This window comes from Choloepus didactylus, chromosome 14 (assembly GCF_015220235.1).
Source record: "Choloepus didactylus isolate mChoDid1 chromosome 14, mChoDid1.pri, whole genome shotgun sequence".
Classification (NCBI taxonomy): Eukaryota; Metazoa; Chordata; class Mammalia; order Pilosa; family Megalonychidae; genus Choloepus; species Choloepus didactylus.
This window is the reverse complement of record NC_051320.1, coordinates 58,510,015-58,527,796: the sequence shown is the minus strand read 5'-3', so window position 1 is coordinate 58,527,796 and position 17,782 is coordinate 58,510,015. Positions and strand designations below refer to the sequence as shown.

At 46.3% G+C, this 17,782-nt stretch overlaps 1 protein-coding gene across 1 annotated transcript; it reads left to right on the top strand.

The window, feature by feature from the left end:
- The first annotated feature begins 4,419 nt into the window (after positions 1–4,419).
- On the top strand, positions 4,420–10,977 carry KLF10 (Kruppel like factor 10). Its single transcript, XM_037803413.1, has 4 exons — positions 4,420–4,564; positions 7,604–7,837; positions 7,948–8,857; positions 9,353–10,977. Exons 1-4 carry the CDS (start codon positions 4,529–4,531, stop codon positions 9,610–9,612), a joined length of 1,440 nt encoding a protein of 479 aa, XP_037659341.1. The 5' UTR covers positions 4,420–4,528; the 3' UTR covers positions 9,613–10,977.
- The last annotated feature ends 6,805 nt before the right edge of the window (positions 10,978–17,782 follow it).

Here is a 17,782-nt window from a genome sequence, read left to right as displayed (position 1 = left end):
CATTCTTCACACTGGGCCAGAATGAGCTTTCTAAATCATCATCCCTTGCTTAAAACTTGTCAATTGTTCCCTAATGTCTTCGGGATAAAAGTCCCACTTCTACCTTCCTTAGCGTGGCATAGAAAGCCCCTTTATGTCCTGGGCTGCTTTCCTTACCAAGCATCTCAGCCCACCTCTCAAATTTATGACCCAGCCAATTCTAAACATCCTCTCCCTACTTTCCATACTCTCCAACTCCACCCCTCTGCTCCCCCAGCTGAGAGGTCAAACAGAGAAAGCTTTGCCTGATCCCTTCCTAGGCATTCCCAGGACACTCTGCACACACCCCTAACCTTGTATTTACCAGGCTTTTTTGTAAAGGCTGCTCACTTACTTACTTCTCCCACTATACTGGAAGCTCCTTGAGGACAGGGACTGAGCCTTTTTTATGCTTGTTCCCATGTTCAGCCAGTGCCTGGTATACAGTGGGGCAATGAATGAATGAAGAGTGATACCTATTGACTGTAATGAGCAAAGAAGAGGCTGGTGGGGACAATGTGTTTTAATGTCCATAATTGAACTGATGGTTCCTTACATGTCAGCCACCCCCTCACCCCCCACCCCTTCCTTCACTACTCTGATCTAGGAAGAGACCAGCATCAGCAGCAAGACAGGCCAGCATCTATCCCAGGAACTACTTATTGTCGTCCAAGGACTTGCTCTTACTCACGCCCAAGATGATGATTTGTCATGTCAGGCCCTGCAATGCCATGAGCCAAGGGGAAGGTATAGAAAGACCCACATCTCTGCCTAGGGATCTGTGCACATTCTGTCCCCAACCCCAGTGGGTCTTCAGAGACAACCTACATTTTTTATTTCTTTCATTCCAAAAATCCTGTATAGCTAATAGAGAACAGAGAGTGGGTCAGAAAAATGATTATGACCTTGCTGCCACCCCAAAGGCACTCTGATCTGGGTGGAGCGTGGGCAGGATTCAGTATTGAAAAACACTACTTACAATGAGATAAGTGCTCCCCTCCTAGTATGGAGGTGTGGGCAAAGTGCTAAGGGGGCAGAGGAGAACAACAAATTCCTCCTGGGTTATCAAGGAAGATTTCCACAAGGTGACAATGGAGCAAAAACCTGGAAAGCAAGGAAGGCAAGGGGCCCTTTAAGAATAAAAATGTACATTTTTCATTTCTTCCAAGACACATGGTCTCTCCTTGTGCCCAGATTCCATGCCATGACCTAAAAATTCCTCAGTGTTCTGGCTCCTCCTGCCTCCCTCTCCAACCTCTTCCTCTTCCACTTTCCCCACCATCTTCGGCTCCAACCTCAACTACCGTGTCACACAGGCCAGTTCCTTCCTGCTGTGGGATTTTATGTTAGCTGTTCCCTCTACTTAAGCACACTTTCCCTGGAAATTCCTCTAACTTTTTTTTTTTTCATTAATTTTTCGGCTTAAAAGTCTCCTCAGGGCAAATTTCTCTGATCTCCCACACCAACCTGACCATCCAGGCACAATCACACTCACCCTATTATAATTCTGTGCATTGCAGTTAACTTATTTACCTTCATATTAACATAGTTACATATGTACATACACAATATGTGGCCTGCTCTTCCCTGTCTCCCCCATCCAAGCTTTTTGGGAGCAGGGCCCTGGCCTGTCTTGTTCACTGCTGTTGCCCCAGAGCCTATAACAGTGCCCAGCACATAGTAGGTACTCAAGAAACACTCGTTGAGAGAACTAAGTGGCCAAAGGCATGAGCAACACAATGTTTATTGAATGAGGAAGTGGTAGAGAGACACGAAAATGCACCATATGTTTGAGAAACAGCCGGCTGTTTGCTGTGGCTGTTGGGAGATGGGGTGGGGTGGGGGTGCCGGCGCCGGTAGGAGAGTAGTCAGAGGGGAAAACTGTGAAACTCCGAATGGAATGGCCTTTAATCTCTCCTGGTCAACAGGGAGCCATGGATCATTTTTAAGCAGGGAGTTTTGTGAGTGGATCCTGACTTTTAAAAAGTCCCTCTGGTGGAAGTGTGGGGGTCAGGGGAGGAGGAAATGCAGATTGTTTAATCCAAGCAAGAGCTGATGACAGACAGACCTAGGCTAGCAACATTTGAGGGACAGAAGTGGAAGGTGACAAAGGCAGGACATTTCTGAGGCAAGACTGCTACAGCTTGGGCACCAACTGGACCTGGGGCTTTGAGGGAAAAGCTGGAAGCTGGGGGAGAGCCGTGAGGAGGTGCCCATACCGGAATGAGCACAAACAGCAATTTAGATTTTGGTTGAGTTTTGTTGAGTCTGAGGTGCCTGGGGAACATCTTTCTCTGAACCTCTAGGAATTGTGCCACTAGTGCAGAGCTCTTCCTATCCCTTTTCTCTTTTCTTTCCTGTTTTGAATTACTCCCATAAGTCATGAATGCTCTCTGCTTCTCAGCATGCTGGGGCTCTATGCCAGCAAGCCCTATGTTCCTGAGGAAGGGATGGGGTTCAGGTCTGGAGGGATGGCTGTGTGTGTGTGTGGGGGGGGGGAGCAGCCCCCCAGGCAGGAAGGAAGGAAGGAAGCTTGCCGGCTGGGCACAAACAGCAGCTTCCTCTGCCAGCAGGTGCCAGAGGGCCAGCTGCTCCAGCCTCTCAGGCTCACATCAACAGGATGGGACAGCCCAGGCGGAAGGAAGCCTGCAGGAAGGGACACCCCTGCAGACAGAAGCAGGGGTACAGGGTGGAGGGGAGGCAGGAAGAGCTGCCAGGGCTGCTGAGTTGGCACCCCTCCAACTGATTCAGGAGGGGCAGTGACAGGGAGCCATTCAGACCCCTTCCCCTCTTGGCCCTGGAAAACCGTATTATTCTACTATTCTACTAAGGTTGTTATCCATCCTGGCTCTTACATATATCAGAAGGAACAAATCTGAAAATGTTTATCGATTTGGCAGTTTTTACAAAAATTAATTCTCATTCTAAGCTCACACTGCGGTTGTCGAAAAAGAAAGGATATTTTCGTTAGCCTTTCAGTTACACAGAAGTGAGACAGCTCCCGCGAGCTGATTTTAGCCAGGTGTTCAACTTGTCCCAAAGAAGAAATAAAACCTCAGGCTTGCTAAAACCCCGTTACACTACCCCCGTCTCCGAAAACAGCTGCTGTGAACGGGTCCCAAAAGGTCAAAATGGGCCTAACCATTTTGGGCGAAACCAAAGCAGAGCCATAGACTTCGGATCAGGAAGTCCCAGCCCGGGATACAGCCCCCGCACGGAGCAGGCGGGTTTCCTTCCAAAAGCAAAGCGTGCCTACGACCGGATTGGGGGGTGGGGTGGGCTCCGAGGAGCAGTGTATCTTTGACCTTTCGGGCATCCCCGCCGCACCCCCACCCCAGGAATGCCTCCGTGCCTGGTGACCCTAGGTGATGCCCCCCCCCCCACCATACTTCTTTCCCTGGTCGTCCTCGCTCTCCTCCCTCCAAACGGTTTCTAGACAGAGCCTTTCCGGAGGCCTGGGCCCAGAGGAGGGTGGGATCTATCTTTGAAACAGCTTGTAGCCTGCAATTTAAACTTTACACCGAGCCCCAAACTCGATTACGCAGCCGGGCGTCGGCGCCATAGAAAGATAAAAAATCAAGTCTACAGCTCCCCACCACCTTATTGGTCCAGTTGTTAGGGTTTCCTTGCAGTTCCCCTCGCCATGCTCTCGGCTGTCCAGGAGGAGGGATGGGCGGGGTGGGCAGGGACGGGCACTGCTTCCCGCGCCGCACGGGGGCGGGCGACCCCGCGCGGGTGGCTGGGGCGCGGGCGGAAGGGCAGGGAGAGCAGGTGTCCGGCCCTCGTGTTAGAGGCGATCCCCGCCCCGGCGTTCTTCGGGGCTCCGCGAGACAAAACCCAGAAAATGTTCTAGAAATGAAGCTCGGCCAGTCACCGGACTGCGTTTTCTTGCCAGACGCGCAAAAGGACGGCGCTTCCAAATGCAAATCTCTTGGCAGGCGCCCCTTAGGTTACGCCGCCGCCCCGCCCCGCGGCGAGCAGAGGTGGGGCGGGGCGCGGAGAGGACGGGGCGGAGCGGGCATCCCTCCCTACCCCCCACGTGGGGCCCGTTCTCCGCAGTGCTTGGGCGCGCCACCGTGCCTCCCCGCTCGGGCCCCCGCCTACCGCGCCGCTCCCTGAGGCCGGGGCTGGGGCCTAGCCGCGGGGGGTGGGCGAGGGGTGAGGGGCTGTCACTGAGTCAGGTGGCGGCAGGAGTTCCCCCGAGCAGGGGCGAGGGAACATGCTGCCGGGGATTGTGTACACGCTCCACTGACACAGGCTTCACGCTGCCGGGCAGTCGCTGATCACGCGTGGCCCCGTGAACCCATTGGCCGACGCCTCACACACCTTTGCCGCTGATTGGCCAGCCGCAGGCTCCGCCCCCTCCCCCGCCTGCGGCGCGGAGCTGGCGGAGTGGCTACCTGAATGGGGAGGGGGCAGACGGCGCGGAGCGCGGCGGCGGCGGGAGCGACGTCGAGTGTCTCCGCGCGCCAATCTGTGGCTAGGTAGCCAAGCAGCCAGGCAGCCAACCATGCTCAACTTCGGCTCTTCTCTCCAGCAGGCTGCGGTAAGTCACCTGGGGATGCCCGGTCCTTCCCTGTCTCGCCCTGTCTCGGGGGACCGGCTGAGCACGATCCAGGAGCCCCTGACATCGGCCACGCCTGAGAACCCGGGTTGTACTGGAGTCGGGGGGAGGAAAGGGGCTTCCTGCCTGCAGACGGTGGAGACTGGTGACGGCTTGTGTATTGAGGAGGGTGTCAGAAAAGGCGGGCAGGGATCTGGAGAGAGGGGAAATGGGTCTTGCCAAGGTGTCGTGAGCAGGTGACGAGGAGGAGGGCTGTGGAGGGGCGTAAGGAGTGGGGAGTGCGCGAGGATGGGGGAAGGTGTGGAAGGGTACGGAGCGGGGGCAGGGAGACCACCCTGCACCTGGCACAAGGGAGAGATACCCGAGTCTGGATCAGGAATCCGAGGCCAGGGTGCGAGGGGAGCTGCTCATGACCATTTGAGGGGAGGGGTGTCTACAGCAGAGGAGGGAAGGGGGCTGCCCATGTCGGGGGTCTGGGCTGAGGCTTGCAGAATGGAGACTGTCCTGCTGAGGACCGCAGATAGCGGGGGAGGGGAGGGGACGCCCGGCGTGGGCTCGGGGGATGACACGCGGGTGCGGGCACCGCCGAGGGGGGTGGCGGGGAGGAGACTCCCCATCCCCCGTAGGTGCAGGTGGCCGCCTTGTTAGCATCCCTCGGAAGGGACGGGAGGGTGGGACGCAAGACCCAGCAGGTGGGCCGGGGGCACCGGGGCCGGGAGACGCGCGGGCCGCGTGTTGAGGCGGCAGCCGCAGGCCTTGGGGGCCGCGCGTCTGGAGCTGGGGCCTGTGGGGGCTGCACGTCTGTGAACCCGTGGAGACGCGCGGCGGGCGGGGCCGGAGCTGCCGGAAACCGCGGGGAGGGGGCGCCGCGTCTGCGGAGAGAGACAGGGTGGTCTGAGGTCCCTGCGGGCCAGCTGGCGGGCGGGAAGGGCCGAGGGTTCAGCTGGGCCCCCGTGGGCTGCAGCCGGGAGGAGGGCGGGGGCCGGGTTTCCGCGGGGACCCGGCTCCTCCTCCGGCATCTGAGGCGGAGGCCAGGGATGGGCTGGGAGCGGGTGCGCCCGGGGAGCCTCTCGTCCCGGAGTGACCCAGCCCCGGCCTCCGCCAGGGGCGGGAGCTAGGCCCGGCCCCGCTGTCGGTTCCTAAGGGAACGGTGGCTCGCGGGGAGCTGGAGGGGGCGGGCATCCACGGCCCCGCCCCTCCCGGCGGGCTCCGGCGCGCACTGCGGGGCGGTTGGCGGCTGCGCCCGGGGCCCCTCCCCCGGACCGGCGTGAGGGCGGGGGCCGGCGGGCTCAGGAAGTAGGTGAAAGGTGACGGCGCGGCAATTCCCAGTTCACGTTTCCTGCGCCGCCCGGAGCAGCCGCTGATCACGCTTTGTTCACATGCCTCGCCTCCTCCCCCCCCCACGCCCCCGCCCTTCGCGGGCTAGCCAATCGGAGCCCGAGCCGCCAGGCGGGCTGGCCAATGGCGGGGGCAGGGCGCGGGGACGTGCGCGCGGCGAGGAATGTTCCCAGTGACTCACTCGCGAGCCTCTCTGAGGTTAGGGCGGCCCCATCCGTCTGTCCCCGCCAGCAAGGATCTCCCCCGCCGTCCGCCCCCGCCCCTCGTCTGCCTCCCCCGCCCGCGCCTCTGTTGCAGCTTCCCTTTCCTGCCTCGGGCCCACTCCTTTTCCTCCTCTCCTTGTTTCTCTTCCTGCCCTCCACAGCTCATACTCTTCCCTGTTGCCTGCCTTTCTCCTTTTTCCTTTCTTTGCACAAACATGCGCTGTCCATTGAAGCTTACATAAAGGCGCCCGCGACTATGCAATTCCATTGTTAGCGATATTTCGAGAGCAGTGGCTCCTTAGTGTTTCAACACGAAGGCATTATGCGTTTTTAAAACAAGCGTTGAGAATAATACTTTGCCGTGTGAAGAATGCTTTTCGGTATTCTTACACAATCGCTGCTTTGATCCAAGAATCTGTAGGGTTTTTAAGTGGAAAATGGGAGGGATGGTGGTTAATACCATTTTAAGTGCAGTTTAAAGAATTTTAATATAAAGCATTAAATTCTAAGTAGGAGTTGTACAAATAAATACAAAGCGTGTGCTGTTAATTTTGTAATCAAACAGTTCGTTAAAAAATTAAAATGGAGTACTTTGAGCATGGCAGAATATTTGAAAATTTTTGATTATCTAGTTTTTTTTTAAGCATTATTGCATTAGCTTGTGGTACTTATGCATAACAACCATTGTGTTAAATGGTTGGAACACAGATAGGAAGAAGTTGAAATTTTGAGGAAAATAAAGCTTGGGAATTTTTCCAAAAATTATATATGACCTCTCTCTACCATAAAGTTATCAAATAGTTTTAGATGTCAAATAACCTAATAAAACTTAATTTGAAAGAGACTCTGAAGATCCTTTTTCTTGTTTATTGTATCCCAAACTGCAAAGGGACTTTGCAAAGGTCTGATCAATATCAACAGACCAGAGCTCTCTGTCCTCCACACTTTGCCTGTATGAGAAAGTTTTGGCCTTTTTTTCTATTAGGCATTCATACCTCATAAGATCTCATACCATACCTGTAGCATTGAAAAAAAAGATACAGTTTTTGCAGAGTCCTCCCTTATTTATTTTGTTTGACCCCAATTGCGGTGACTACTCTGGAAGGAATGTAAAACACTTTTCCCCCTTGTAAGGAAGTGTGCTCTCATTTGGATCACAAGTGCAAGTTCAGGCATTGGTAATTTGGGGCCCTAATGGTAATGAGTTGTGCCTCTCTACTTTGCCAACATATCAGTGTTCAAGCCTAATTACATGGGGGAGGAGGAAGATTTTATTATGCTATCATGAAGTAGACTGGTCAGGGTCACTTGACTAGTGTAGCTGAACTTTTGTCATAGGTGTCAGAATAGAAGAGCAAAAATTGTTGTAACAAATTTTAACTTGGAATGTCATGCAAATTGTACAAAGGATTTGCACATTCTTCTTGTGTCATTTGGATTGACAGAAGCATCCTTATAAGCTTTAATCTTGGTTTTATAGGAGGAAAGAATGGAAATGATTATGGAAAGGTCAAAAGAGAGTGTTTATTCCTGGAATAAAACTGCAGAAAAAAGTGATTTTGAAGCTGTGGAAGCACTTATGTCAATGAGCTGCAGTTGGAAATCTGATTTTAAGAAATACATTGAAAACAGACCTGTTACACCAGTGTCTGATATGTCGGAGGAAGAGAATCTGCTTCCTGGTACACCTGATTTTCATACAATCCCAGCATTTGTAAGTATTACTGTTTTTAAGGTGAATGTGAATTATAGAATTTCTTATTATTTACGTAGTGAACTCTTAAATTTCTCATGCTGTTTGCTTGTATATTTCTCCTCTTTTAGTGTTTGACTCCACCTTACAGTCCCTCTGACTTTGAACCCTCTCAAGTGTCAAATCTGATGGCACCAGCGCCATCTACTGGACACTTCAAATCATTTTTAGAAACTTCCAAGCCTCACATTGCTCCTTTCAAGGAGGAAGATAAGAGCCCCATACCTGCCCCCAGACTCCCCAAGGCTCAGGCAACAAGTGTGATTCGTCACACAGCTGATGCCCAACTGTGTAACCACCGATCCTGCCCAGTGAAAGCAGCCAGCAACCTCAACTATCAGGACAATTCTTTCCGCAGAAGAACCCACCTAAATGTTGAGGCTTCAAGAAAAAACATACCATGTGCTGCTGTGTCACCAAACAGATCCAAATGTGAGAGCAGCGCTGTGGCAGATGTTGATGACAAAGCAGGTGCTGCACTTTATGACTTTGCTGTGTCTTCTTCAGAGTCAGTCATCTGTAGGTCTCAGCCAGCTCCCATGTCTCCACAACAAAAGCCGATGTTGGTCTCTCCACCTGCAGTGTCAACAGGGGGAGTGCCGCCTGTGCCGGTCATCTGCCAGATGGTTCCCCTCCCTGCAAACAACCCTGTTGTGACAACAGTCCTTCCCAGCACTCCACCTGCTCAGCCCCCGGCCGTCTGCCCTCCTGTTGTGTTCATGGGCGCTCAGGTGCCCAAAGGCGCAGTCATGTTTGTCGTACCCCAGCCCGTTGTCCAGAATCCCAAGCCTCCAGCAGTGAGCCCGAATGGCACCAGACTATCTCCCATTGCCCCTGCTCCAGGGTTTTCCCCTTCTACGGCCAAAGTCACTCCTCAGATCGATTCATCGAGGATAAGAAGTCATATCTGTAGCCACCCAGGATGTGGCAAGACGTACTTTAAAAGTTCTCATCTGAAGGCTCACACGAGAACACACACAGGTACCAGCTATCTCTTACTTATGTCTTAGAAATTTAGATGATGATTTTTTTGGGCTGTGATCGCAAACGTAAACCAAGGAGAACTTGTCTTATTAGCCACTTCAGTGGCTGATGCTTACTGGTATAAGATCATCAAAAAGATTTCATCAAGGAGATTTTGTTTTAATCCCTCAAATGATGATTCTTTAGAGGTCTGATTAGTTACTTTAATGAAGTGTCTTTTGAAGCCTTTGAAACATAGTTGAGGTTAGAAAACTTTTGTTTTTGGCTTCTTTTACAAAGAGAAGGTTTTCATAAATGTGATAGGGTGAAAGGAGGAAATAGAGAAGCTCTAGTAGAGCAGTACACATCAGATACTCATTTAACAGTTTATTAATTTATTAACTTTCATTATCTAAAAATGTATCCTGTCACCTCCTTTTCGGTATAAGTGATAGGAATTTAAGGTGTTTTAATGAACGCACAGTAATGATGAGCTGAATTTCTTTGTTTCAGGAGAAAAGCCTTTTAGCTGCAGCTGGAAAGGTTGTGAAAGGCGGTTTGCCCGTTCTGATGAACTGTCCAGACACCGGCGAACCCACACGGGTGAGAAGAAATTTGCCTGTCCCATGTGTGAGCGGCGGTTCATGAGGAGTGACCACTTGACCAAGCATGCCCGGCGCCATCTGTCAGCCAAGAAGCTACCAAACTGGCAAATGGAAGTGAGCAAGTTAAACGACATCACCCTGCCTCCAGCCCCTGCCCCCACACAGTGATGGATCAGAAGGTGAAGAGGCACAACCAACTCTGGTCACAGCCAGAAGCCAGTGGTGATATAAAAATGCCTCCACTGCAGGTCCGTGGCCCTCCAGTGCGGGCTGAAAACAGCAGCCCCACAGCCTTGGGTGAAGGCCCAGCCTGGGTTAGATGACAAGATGTGCTGTGGCCACAGGCAGGTCACAGAAAGGCAGATTTCATTTCTTATCACATAAGAGAGATGAGAAAGCTTTTATTCTTTTGAATATTTTTTGAAGGTTTCAGATGAGGTCAACACAGGTAGCACAGATTTTGAATTTCTGTGCTTACTTTGTTACTTTTCTTTTGCTGTATATACTTGAGACCAACTTTTCAATGTGATTCTTTTAAAGCACTGGTTTCAAGAGTATAGAGACTGGGAATAAACATTACGGTACAGAGATGGAGATGTTAAATTGGTTTGTATTACTACAGATACTGTTTTCTTTTACTAGAGTTATCTTGTTTACTATTCCAAGTCTTTCCAGTCAACTTCATGGATATAGTTGCTAAGTACATCTAGAACTAGCGTTTTTACACTATTGCTGATATTTTGAATTGAGCGGCTACTGTATATATAGCTAGAGGGCCCCCATAGTTGGAATCCTCATTAATTTAATTGCTTTGAAGTGTAGCTACAATTTTTTTTTTTTTGCATTTTTGTTTTGAAAATTTAACAAATAACTATATCTAGGCATTTTATTGTGCTTTGAACTTTAGTTTGCCTGCAGTTGCCTGGGTAGATTTGAAAATTGTATACCAATGTGTTTTCCTAGACTTAAGATACACCGCACTTTGTTTAGAAAAAAAATCTGAAGATGAAAATATATATTGTAAAGAAGGAATATCAAGAATGTTAGAGAACTCTTTGAAAAAGATGGCTTATGTCATTAGTAAAGTGTCCTTATGTTATGAGGATAGAATGCGTGCTTTATTGAATTGGAAAATTAGTGATCATTATTCATAAGTGGACAAATATGTCCTGTTAATTTATAGGAGTTTTTTGGGGGATGTGGAATTAGGTGAGTAGAAAATTATTAGGACACTTTTGTTTACAGTGTATCTGTTATATTCTGTTGTATGGTGGGTTGATATACACAGTGGTAAAACAAAAGTAAATTGTTTAAAATATAGTGAAAAATGTTACCATGTCTTCCCATTTAACTTCTTTTTGGTATATTGGGTTTAGATTTTCTGACATCAGAACCTGGACTTTGAAAAACAAAGAAGTTTCCTCATTTTCTCTTAATTAAAAAAAAAAAAATCCTTGTGACTCTTAAAATTTGCACAATATTTCTTTTGTTGTACTTTATATCTTGTTTACAATAAAGCATTTCTTTAGTATATATAATTGGTTGATTGCGTTTGTTGACAACCGTTCTCACTCTGACCTTGACATTAGTCACTTATGGTTCTATCCAATGAGTTAGTATCAGAATTGCTCTAAGAGCCTCATTCAAATTTAGAACTGTAGAGTGTATCTTTTAACATACAAATCAACTTAGAGAGCATGCAGAGTAGGCCAGATATATATCTGTATTTGTTGGGACATTGTGGGAACCAGCCAGTTCTAAGAAACCAATACTTTTTAGGTTTTAAATATAATTGTACATATTGACGATTTGGGGTTGAAATACAGCTCTAGCTCTTAGCAAAACCTTGTTAAGTAGAATTGAAGTTAAAGGGAATGCCACAGTGAATAATGATAAGCAATGAGACCGCTCTGGCAAATTAAAAGAAGCCCAACCCATTAAATAGAGTAAATTACTTACCTCCAGAAGTTAAATTAACTCAGAACATTAAGTGATACCTCACATGCAATAAACATACTGGTACTTAAGCTGCATGAAAGGTCATCCACATGTGAAGAGAAACATTTGCTAGTCACTCATCAGTAGAAGGAGCTAGAAGGTGTAAATGATACTTTGTGTATGGAATGTAATTTTAGAGATTACAATTTTAGTTATTTTCAAATTACAGGACAGTTTGAAAAATAATACAAATCCATACAAGAAATTCCAATATACCCCCACCACTCCAGATAACCAGATCCACCAATTTTAACACTCTGCTGCCTTTGCCATTTTCTTTCCTTCCTTCCTTCCTTCCTTCCTTCTTCCTTCTTTCCTTCCTTCCCTCCCTCCCTCCCTCTCTCTCTCTTTTTCTATTTTCTAAATAGAAATTTTCCCTATTTGCCGAGAGCAGGTTGTATAACATCATGCTTCTTGAACACTTAATACTACCATATGTATTTCCTAAGAACAATGATATTCACTTATGTACCCGCCTGAAGTGCAGTTATCAGGTTCAAGACATTTAACATTGATACAAAGTTTACATTCTATATTCCAGTTTTTCTTATAGCTCAATAATGTCCATTTTGTGTCTTTTCTCCTCCATTCCTAGGTCCCATCCAGAATCATGTATTGCATATAATTATCTTAGTTTCTCAAGTTTTTTTTTTTTTTTTTAATTGTGAAAACATACAACATAAATCTTCCCATCCCAACTTCTCCCAAGTGAGTTCTGGTCTGAGCTGAAATAAATTATCTACATTATGATAAAGTGCCCAATATTGGATACACTGTGAATGATGGGCTAAAGTGATTAGACGCATGTCTAGAGTTCTAGGGAATGAGGGTCAGCATGAGTGAAAAAAACCTTTCCCCCAGGATCAAGTCCGGGGTCCAAATTATGAAGCCTCACCTGGGCCAGGTCTGTCAGATAATGTGGCCTCCTTTAAATGGGGTTGTCTGTTGTTCTATGCTTCTCCTGCCAGTTGCCATTCTAATCTCGATAGAGATTTAGGAATTCATGACTGCCTACTCAACAGGTGCCAACAATCCCAGTTTAACCTTGACTGACCAGCTTAGCAGTGGGATCCCGAAGAGGGAAATTACCCGAAAACATAATATGGTAATGCCTCATCTTTCTTTGATTTTCTTTGAATGATTTAATTTTTCATTCTAAGCTCAGATACTGGTCACTGGAGGTATAGCTTGGGTTTGGAAAATCTATATGAGATTCTGGGAGGAAAGTTGAAGTTAAGAAATAACATGAAATGAAGAGAGATTGACCCAGCAGTAGCTTTTGGTAGAACCAGTTTTCTATTTCTCTGATTAGATTATTTTTTGAATATTGGCTTCAAAAAGGCACCCTTTTAGTTTGTACAGTCTCATTGAAAAGATAGATACAAGCATTGAGTGTTTATCACCATAAAGAAAAGTAAAAACGGGTAGCTTTGTGAACAGTCCTTCTCTTGGGGTCACGGTCCTGGGTGCTGGTAAAAGCTCTGCACTGACAGGCTGTAATCGTGAGATAAGCCATTCAACTATGTCATGGCTTTGTTTCATTATCTGTAAAATGGAGACTATACCTACTCATCTGACCTGCCTCCCAAGATAGAATTTGATTTAAAAACTGAAAGAGGGAGGTGGGGCAAGATGGTGGAATGGTGAGCTGTATGTTTTAGTTACTCCTCCAGGAAAGTAGATAGAAAGGCAGGAACTGCGTGGACTGGACACCGCAGAGCAATCTGACTTTGGGCATACTTCATACAACACTCATGAAAACGTGGAACTGCTGAGATCAGCGAAATCTGTAAGTTTTTGTGGCCAGGGGACCCGCACTCCTCCCTGCCAGGCTCAGTCCCGTGGGAGGAGGGGCTGTCAGCTCCGGGAAGGAGAAGGGAGAACTGCAGTGGCAGCCCTTATCAGAAACTCATTCTACTGATCCAAACTCCAACCATAGATAGACTGAGACCAGACACCAGAGAATCTGAGAGCAGCCAGCCCAGGAGAGAGGAGACAGGCATAGAAAAAAACAGCACGAAAAACTCCAAAATAAAAGCAGAGGATTTTTGGAGTTCTGGTGAACATAGAAAGGGGAAGGGCAGAGCTCAGGCCCTCAGGCTCATATGCAAATCCCGAAGAAAAGCTGATCTCTCTGCCCTGTGGACCTTTCCTTAATGGCCCTAATTGCTTTGTCTCTTAGCATTTCAATAACCCATTAGATCTGTGAGGAAGGCCCTTTTTTTTTTTTTAATCCTTTTTTCTTTTTTCTAAAACAATTACTCTAAGAAGCCCAATACAGAAAGCTTCAAAGACTTGCAATTTGGGCAGGTCAAGACAAGAGCAGAACTAAGAGAGCTCTGAGACAAAAGGCAATAATCCAGTGGCTGAGAAAATTCACTAACCACCACAACTTCCCAAGAAAAGGGGGGTGTCCGCTCACAGCCATCATCCTGGTGGACAGGAAACACTCCTGCCCATCACCAGCCCCATAGCCGAGAGCTGCCCCAGACAACCCAGTGTGACAGAAGTGCTTCATATAACAGGCACACACCACAAAACTGGGCGTGGACATTAGCCTTCCCTGCAACCTCAGCTGATTGTCCCAGAGTTGGGAAGGTGGAGCAGTGTGAATTAACAAAGCCCCATTCAGCCATCATTTCAGCAGACTGGGAGCCTCCCTACACAGCCCAGCAGCCCAGAACCACCCTGGGGGGACGGCACTCATCTGTGACATAGCACAGTCATCCCTCAACAGAGGACGAGGGGGTGCACAGCCTGGAAAAGGGACCCACTTGCAAGTCTCAGGAGCCATACGCCAATACCAAGGACTTGTGGGTCAGTGGCAGAGACAAACTGTGGCAGGACTGAACTGAAGGATTAGACTATTGCAGCAGCTTTAAAACTCCAGGATCACCCGGGAGATTTGATTGTTAGAGCCACCTCCCCCTCCCTGACCGCCTAGAAACACGCCCCATATACAGGGCGGGCAACACCAACTACACGCGCAAGCTTGGTACACCAATTGGACCCCACAAGACTCACTCCCCCACTCACCACAAAGGCACAGCAGGGGAGAACTGGCTTGTGGAGAACAGGTGGCTCGTGGACACCTCCTGCTGGTTAGTTAGAGAGAGTGTACTCCACAAAGCTGTAGATCTGATAAATTAGAGATAAGGACTTCAATTGGTCTACAAATCCTAAAAGAACCCTATCAAGTTCAGCAAATGCCAAGAGGCCAAAAAAGGAAAATTATAAAGCACATGAAAAAACCAGACGATATGGATAACCCAAGCCCAAGCACCCAAATCAAAAGACCAGAAGAGACACAGCACCTAGAGCAGCTACTCAAAGAACTAAAGATGAACAATGAGACCATAGTATGGGATACAAAGGATATCAAGAAGACCCTAGAAGGGCATAAAGAAGACATTGCAAGACTAAATAAAAAAATAGATGATCTTATGGAAATTAAAGAAACTGTTGACCAAATTAAAAAGATTCTGGACCCTCATGGTACAAGACTAGAGGAAGTTGAACAACAAATCAGTGACCTGGAAGATGACAGAATGGAAAATGAAAGCATAAAAGAAAGAATGGGGAAAAAAATTGAAAAAATCGAAATGGACCTCAGGGATATGATAGATAATATAAAATGCCTGAATATAAGACTCATTGGTGTTCCAGAAGGGGAAGAAAAGGGTAAAGGTCTAGGAAAAGTATTCAAAGAAATTGTTAGGGAAAACTTCCCAAATCTTCTGAACAACATAAATACACAAATCATAAATGCTCAGCGAACTCCAAATACAATAAATCCAAATAAACCCACTCCGAGACGTATTTTGATCACACTGTCAAACACAGAAGAGAAGGAACAAGTTCTGAAAGCAGCAAGAGAAAAGCAATTCACCACATAAAAAGGAAACAGCATAAGATTAAGTAGTGACTACTCAACAGCCACCATGGAGGCGAGAAGGCAGTGGCACAATATATTTAAAATTCTGAGTGAGAAAAACTTCCAACCAAGAGTACTTTATCCAGCAAAGCTCTCCTTCAAATTTGAGGGAGAACTTAAATTTTTCACAGACAAACAAATGCTGAGAGAATTTGCTAACAAGAGACCTGCCCTACTGGAGATACTAAAGGGAGCCCTACAGACAGAGAAACAAAGAAAGGACAGAGAGACTTGGAGAAAGGTTCAGTACTAAAGAGATTCGGTATGGGTACGATAAAGGATATTAATAGAGAGAGGGGAAAAATATATACGACAAACATAAACCAAAGGATAAGATGGCTGATTCAAGAAATGCCTTCATGGTTATAACGTTGAATGTAAATGGATTAAACTCCCCAATTAAAAGATATAGATTCGCAGAATGGATTTAAAAAAATGAACCATCAATATGTTGCATACAAGAGACTCATCTTAGACACAGGGACACAAAGAAATTGCAAGGGAAAGGACGGAAAAAAATATTTCATGCAAGCTACAGCCAAAAGAAAGCAGGTGTAGCAATAGTAATCTCAGATAAAATAGACTTCAAATGCAGGGATGTTTTGAGAGACAAAGAAGGCCACTACATACTAATAAAAGGGGCAATTCAGCAAGAAGAAATAACAATCGTAAATGTCTATGCACCCAATCAAGGTGCCACAAAATACATGAGAGAAACACTGGCAAAACTAAAGGAAGCAATTGATGTTTCCACAATAATTGTGGGAGACTTCAACACATCGCTCTCTCCGATAGATGCATCAACCAGGCAGAAGACCAATAAGGAAATTGAAAACCTAAACAATCTGATAAATGAATTAAATTTAACAGACATATACAGAACATTACATCCCATATCACCAGGATACACATACTTTTCTAGGGCTCACGGAACTTTCTCCAGAATAGATCATATGCTGGCACATAAAACAGGCCTCAATAAATTTAAAAAGATTGAAATTATTCAAAGCACATTCTCTGACCACAATGGAATACAATTAGAAGTCAATAACCATCAGAGACTTAGAAAATTCACAAATACCTGGAGGTTAAACAACACACTCCTAAACAATCAGTGGGTTAAAGAAGAAATAGCAAGAGAAATTGCTAAATATAGAGAGACGAATGAAAATGAGAACACAACATACCAAAACCTATGGGATGCAGCAAAAGCAGTGCCAAGGGGGAAATTTATAGCACTAAACGCATATATTAAAAAGGAAGAAAGAGCCAAAATTAAAGAACTAATGGATCAACTGAAGAAGCTAGAAAATGAACAGCAAACCAATCTAAACCAAGTAGAAGAAAAGAAATAACAAGGATTAAAGCAGAAATAAATGACATAGAGAACAAAAAAACAACAGAGAGGATAAATATCACCAAAAGTTGGTTCTTTGAGAAGATCAACAAGATTGACAAGCCCCTAGCTAGACTGACAAAATCAAAAAGAGAGAAGACCCATATAAACAAAATAATGAATGAAAAAGGTGACATAACTGCAGATCCTGAAGAAATTAAAAAAATTATAAGAGGATACTATGAACAACTGTATGGCAACAAACTGGATAATGTAGAGGAAATGGACAATTTCCTGGAAACATATGAACAACCTAGACTGACCAGAGAAGAAATAGAAGACCTCAATCAACCCATCACAAGCAAAGAGATTCAATCAGTCATCAAAAATCTTCCCACAAATAAATGCCAAGGGCCAGATGGATTCACAGGGGAATTCTACCAAACTTTCCAGAAAGAACTGACACCAATCTTACTCAAACTCTTTCAAAACATTGAAGAAAATGGAACACTACCTAACTCATTTTATGAAGCTAACATCAATCTAATACCAAAACCAGGCAAAGATGCTACAAAAAAGGAAAACTACTGGCAATCTCCCTAATGAATATAGATGCAAAAATCCTCAACAAAATACTTGCAAATCGAATCCAAAGACACATTAAAAAAATCATACACCATGACCAAGTGGGGTTCATTCCAGGCATGCAAGGATGGTTCAACATAAGAAAATCAATCAATGTATTACAACACATTAAAAATTGGAAAGGGAAAAATCAAATGATCATCTCAATAGATGCTGAAAAAGCATTTGACAAAATCCAACATCCGTTTTTGATAAAAACACTTCAAAAGGTAGGAATTGAAGGAAACTTCCTCAATATGATAAAGAGCATACATGAAAAACCCACAGCCAGCATAGTACTCAATGGTGAGAGACTGAAAGCCTTCCCTCTAAGATCAGGAACAAGACAAGGATGCCCGCTGTCACCACTGTTATTCAACATTGTGCTGGAAGTGCTAGCCTGGGCAATCCGGCAAGACAAAGAAATAAAAGGCATCCAAATTGGA